Source organism: Camelina sativa, chromosome 16 (genome assembly GCF_030686135.1).
Source record: "Camelina sativa cultivar CO46 ecotype springtype chromosome 16, ASM3068613v1".
Lineage (NCBI taxonomy): Eukaryota > Viridiplantae > Streptophyta > Magnoliopsida > Brassicales > Brassicaceae > Camelina > Camelina sativa.
This window is the reverse complement of record NC_141895.1, coordinates 5,201,824-5,205,247: the sequence shown is the minus strand read 5'-3', so window position 1 is coordinate 5,205,247 and position 3,424 is coordinate 5,201,824. Positions and strand designations below refer to the sequence as shown.

The 3,424-nt window shown below is 40.9% G+C and overlaps 1 protein-coding gene across 1 annotated transcript; it reads right to left on the bottom strand.

The window, feature by feature from the left end:
* Positions 1-753: 753 nt before the first annotated feature.
* LOC104749911 (uncharacterized) lies at positions 754-2,418 on the bottom strand. Its single transcript, XM_010471623.3, has one exon. It carries the CDS (start codon positions 2,060-2,062, stop codon positions 914-916), a length of 1,149 nt encoding a protein of 382 aa, XP_010469925.1. The 5' UTR covers positions 2,063-2,418; the 3' UTR covers positions 754-913.
* Positions 2,419-3,424: the final 1,006 nt, after the last annotated feature.

The following is a 3,424-nucleotide window of genomic DNA, read 5'->3' as shown; positions in this document are numbered from 1 at the left end:
TTTTTATGTAATGAATGTCTGACAAGATCTTTTTTCTTTTCTTTTAAAAATGTCTCACAAGTTATTACGCTCTAGAATAGCTATGTAATTTGAGTTTCTACATCTTAAGTATAGGGAACCATAAAAGTTGCATTACTTCTCTAACCGAAATATCAACAAGAAAATAAAGATAGAAAAATTTGCGCCTATAACGTGAGAAATTGGCATGTCCATACCAAAAAGTTCACTATGTTTGTCTTATTCTCTACAAAACAGGTTTGTGATGTGCTACCATGATGATCAATTAACACAAAACCCCAAAGACAAAACAAAAAATTCACTAGTTCAATTTGTTGCCAACTTGCCGTATTTATGGATCTATATACATCTCATGGAATGTATTGCTAGCCCACAAATATTATTATTGAAAAAAGAAAAACAAACTTTAATTAAATTGAAAAAGCATCAAATGAAATTGTCTGTTTTCATCACTTTCCCAATTCTTTGATAAAATTTATCTTTCGTTTCTTAAAGAAAGTGTTTACTTTTTAGTTAAAGTTTTTTTTTTTATATTCACATAGTTGTCAAGCATTTTCTTCCTCTAAATCAATAATTATTCAACAAAGGAACAAAAAGGAGAAGGATCATCTAGTGGTGGTTTAGTTAACCTCTCTTTCATTTGGTCTTCTGCTAATGTATGTTGGATTCAACGAAATCGACTATAACAAAAAAAAAAAAAAAATAGACACTAGACTTAAAAGGTATCTTCGAATCTTTTAGTCACCACAATAATTTTACCATTTTTGCAAACAAACTAAAAAAGCGTTCACACTTCTTCTTCACTATTAACTTCTAAACCGGTTAATCAAACCAAAATCCTCACAAACCAAAATATAAACAAACAACACAGAGAGACAGAATCACAAAACCGGTTTTACACCGTATAGACTATAACAAAACAAGGAAGCACAGCCCTTGGATTAAACACCAAGAGCTCATCATCGTCGATCCTCAAAAGCGCCCCACTCTTGCTCCCACTCTGCCCAACCAGAGAATCATACCCTCCTCCTCCTCCACCTTCACTCTTATCCACGTCATCAATCATCAAATCACACCCGACCCGACCCGCTACAACCCGACAAACCAACATGGCCCTTTTCACGTTCATAAACCCAAACTCTTCCTCGACCTCCTCCGGCACCGCCACGTGTCCTCTCCACCCCGTCGCGAGCGTCGCGATCCCGTCGAGCTTCGGCGAGAATCCGGATCCGATGATACCGCACACGCTGCAGTACTGATGACCGCAGAGATTCGATTTACCGTTTTGACCTAGATCGCACATGAACGTCGAGCAGTAGAATCGTAAAAGCTCGTTACCGTCGGCGACGCAACGCTCGTCTTCCCACCGCGATCGAGCGGCTTTGGCTTTGACGAACTCGCGGTACTCCTCGAATCTGGTGAGAATCTTCTGGCTGTTGTGGATTTTTAAGATCCGGTTGATCTCCGGCGATTTGCCATTAGGCCAGCCTGATTTGAATATGATCTCGACGATGTTCGTGCTCGACTCGCCGGCGATTAGCTCCGACACGGCGTGTTTGATCGCGATGTGGCTCTCGAGGAGGTTGGTTCTCGCGAAAATCTCGCCGCACGAGTTGCAAGGGAAAATCTCGTTTCGTAGAGGGAGGAGAAACAGAGGATTGTTGTGATCGGAATACGAGATCTCGAACTCGGGTTGTTGTTGGGTACGGGTATCCGGGTCGGGTTGGTTTGTTGTGGTTGTTTCGGGTTGGACGAGGGTGACAAGAGAGTTCTGTGATGATCTTGCTGATGTTAACGTACAGTTAGGGTGTGTTTGGTTACGTGATTTAGATATCCTTGTCGTGGATAAGAAAACTCGTTTTAAGTACGTCCAAGAAGAGGATAGAGCTGAACCTGAAGATGATAAAGAGACTGTTCTGAGCTTCTTCTTCCTCCTCTTTTGTTTACAGTCTGCGCCTTTGGGGAAGAAGAAGCAACCGAGGAAGAGGAAGCATAGTGAGAAAAAGTATTGACGTAACAATGAACCTAGTTTTCGCGCCGCCATTGCACAAGACTTTGGTATGAAGAGAGAGAGAGATGGAGGAAGTTAGTAAATGGGTGATTACACCATTGGAGGGGAGAGGAGTAGTGTAAAGGAGTATGAAGACAGGGGAGAGAGAGATACTAAAGGTGTAGAAGAAAGAGTAGGTGTGACGCTATTTTATGTCTTTTTTATTTTCTAAGTTTTTTCTTAGAATATTTGTCTCCTCACTTTTAATTTATTTTACTCCATTTTTTTGTATGTTTATGCGAATCTTACAGATGCATTGTTTCGTGTGTGTGTGCATATGAGTGAGTGTACATTGTTTTTTTTGTTTTGCCTCAACTGAATTTATAACATGATGATCTTAACTTTGAAGTAACGTGGCTGTGTCGATATCATTCGGTTCGTAAATTCTCCAAAACCCGTAACAAACGTAAAAAAAATACTCATCTCTGTTCGCTAGACCGCGTCTTTGGGGGAAAATGGCGGCGACTAGGGTTTCTCTTGAGGGGCTTGTGACGGTGATTCCTATTTTCGATTCTTGAGATCCTAGAATTCAATCTGTGATTAGACTCCTTTCTATTGCGGCTCAATAGGTCCTATTGGCCTCAAGTGTTATTCTTTACTTTACTTTGGTTGCTTTTCGGAGAATCTAATTAGATCTGGTTCGAAGCTTGCGATAATGAATCGACCAAGAAAGAAGAAAGAGCTCTCGCTAATGGAGGAGCTAAGAGAGCGTAACTTACTTCATACTGAGGAGCTAGTGGAAGTCCCAGATCTGGAAAATAGAGATTTGATTGAGGAAAACTCGATGAGCGTTATTGTCAAGGGTCTGAATCCCTCGGCTCACAAAGTGGGTGCTTTGGTAAAAGCCCTTCCATCAATCTAGGGTCTTGATGATAGAGTTAAAGGTCGAGGTGTCGGAGATAACAAGGTTCAGTTTATCTTTGAATCGGAGGGAGACTTGTATCATGTTTTATTTCGTGGACCTTGGTTCGTCAACGGCTGGATAGTTTTTCTAGATCAGTGGAAACCTAATCCAGGCCCAGACTTTCTCAATCGAATCCTTTTTTGGGTTCGTATTAGGAATATTCCTATTCACCTTCTTAAGAAACAAGCAGTGGAAAGCATCATCAAGCCAAAAGGTCAGATAGAAGCGGTTGAGCTCCATGCGAAAAACTCATCTTCTATTGAGTATGTAAGGGCAAGGGCTTGGTTCAAAGCTGATGAGCCACTAGATTTTGTCAAGAATGTCAAGTTTTCATCTGGAGAAGTAATTAAAGTGGAGCTTGAGTATGAGAAATTGCTGAAAGTGTGCTTCTCTTACATGAGACTTACTCATGATCAATCTTCTTGCCCATCGGAGATTACACAACGATCTGC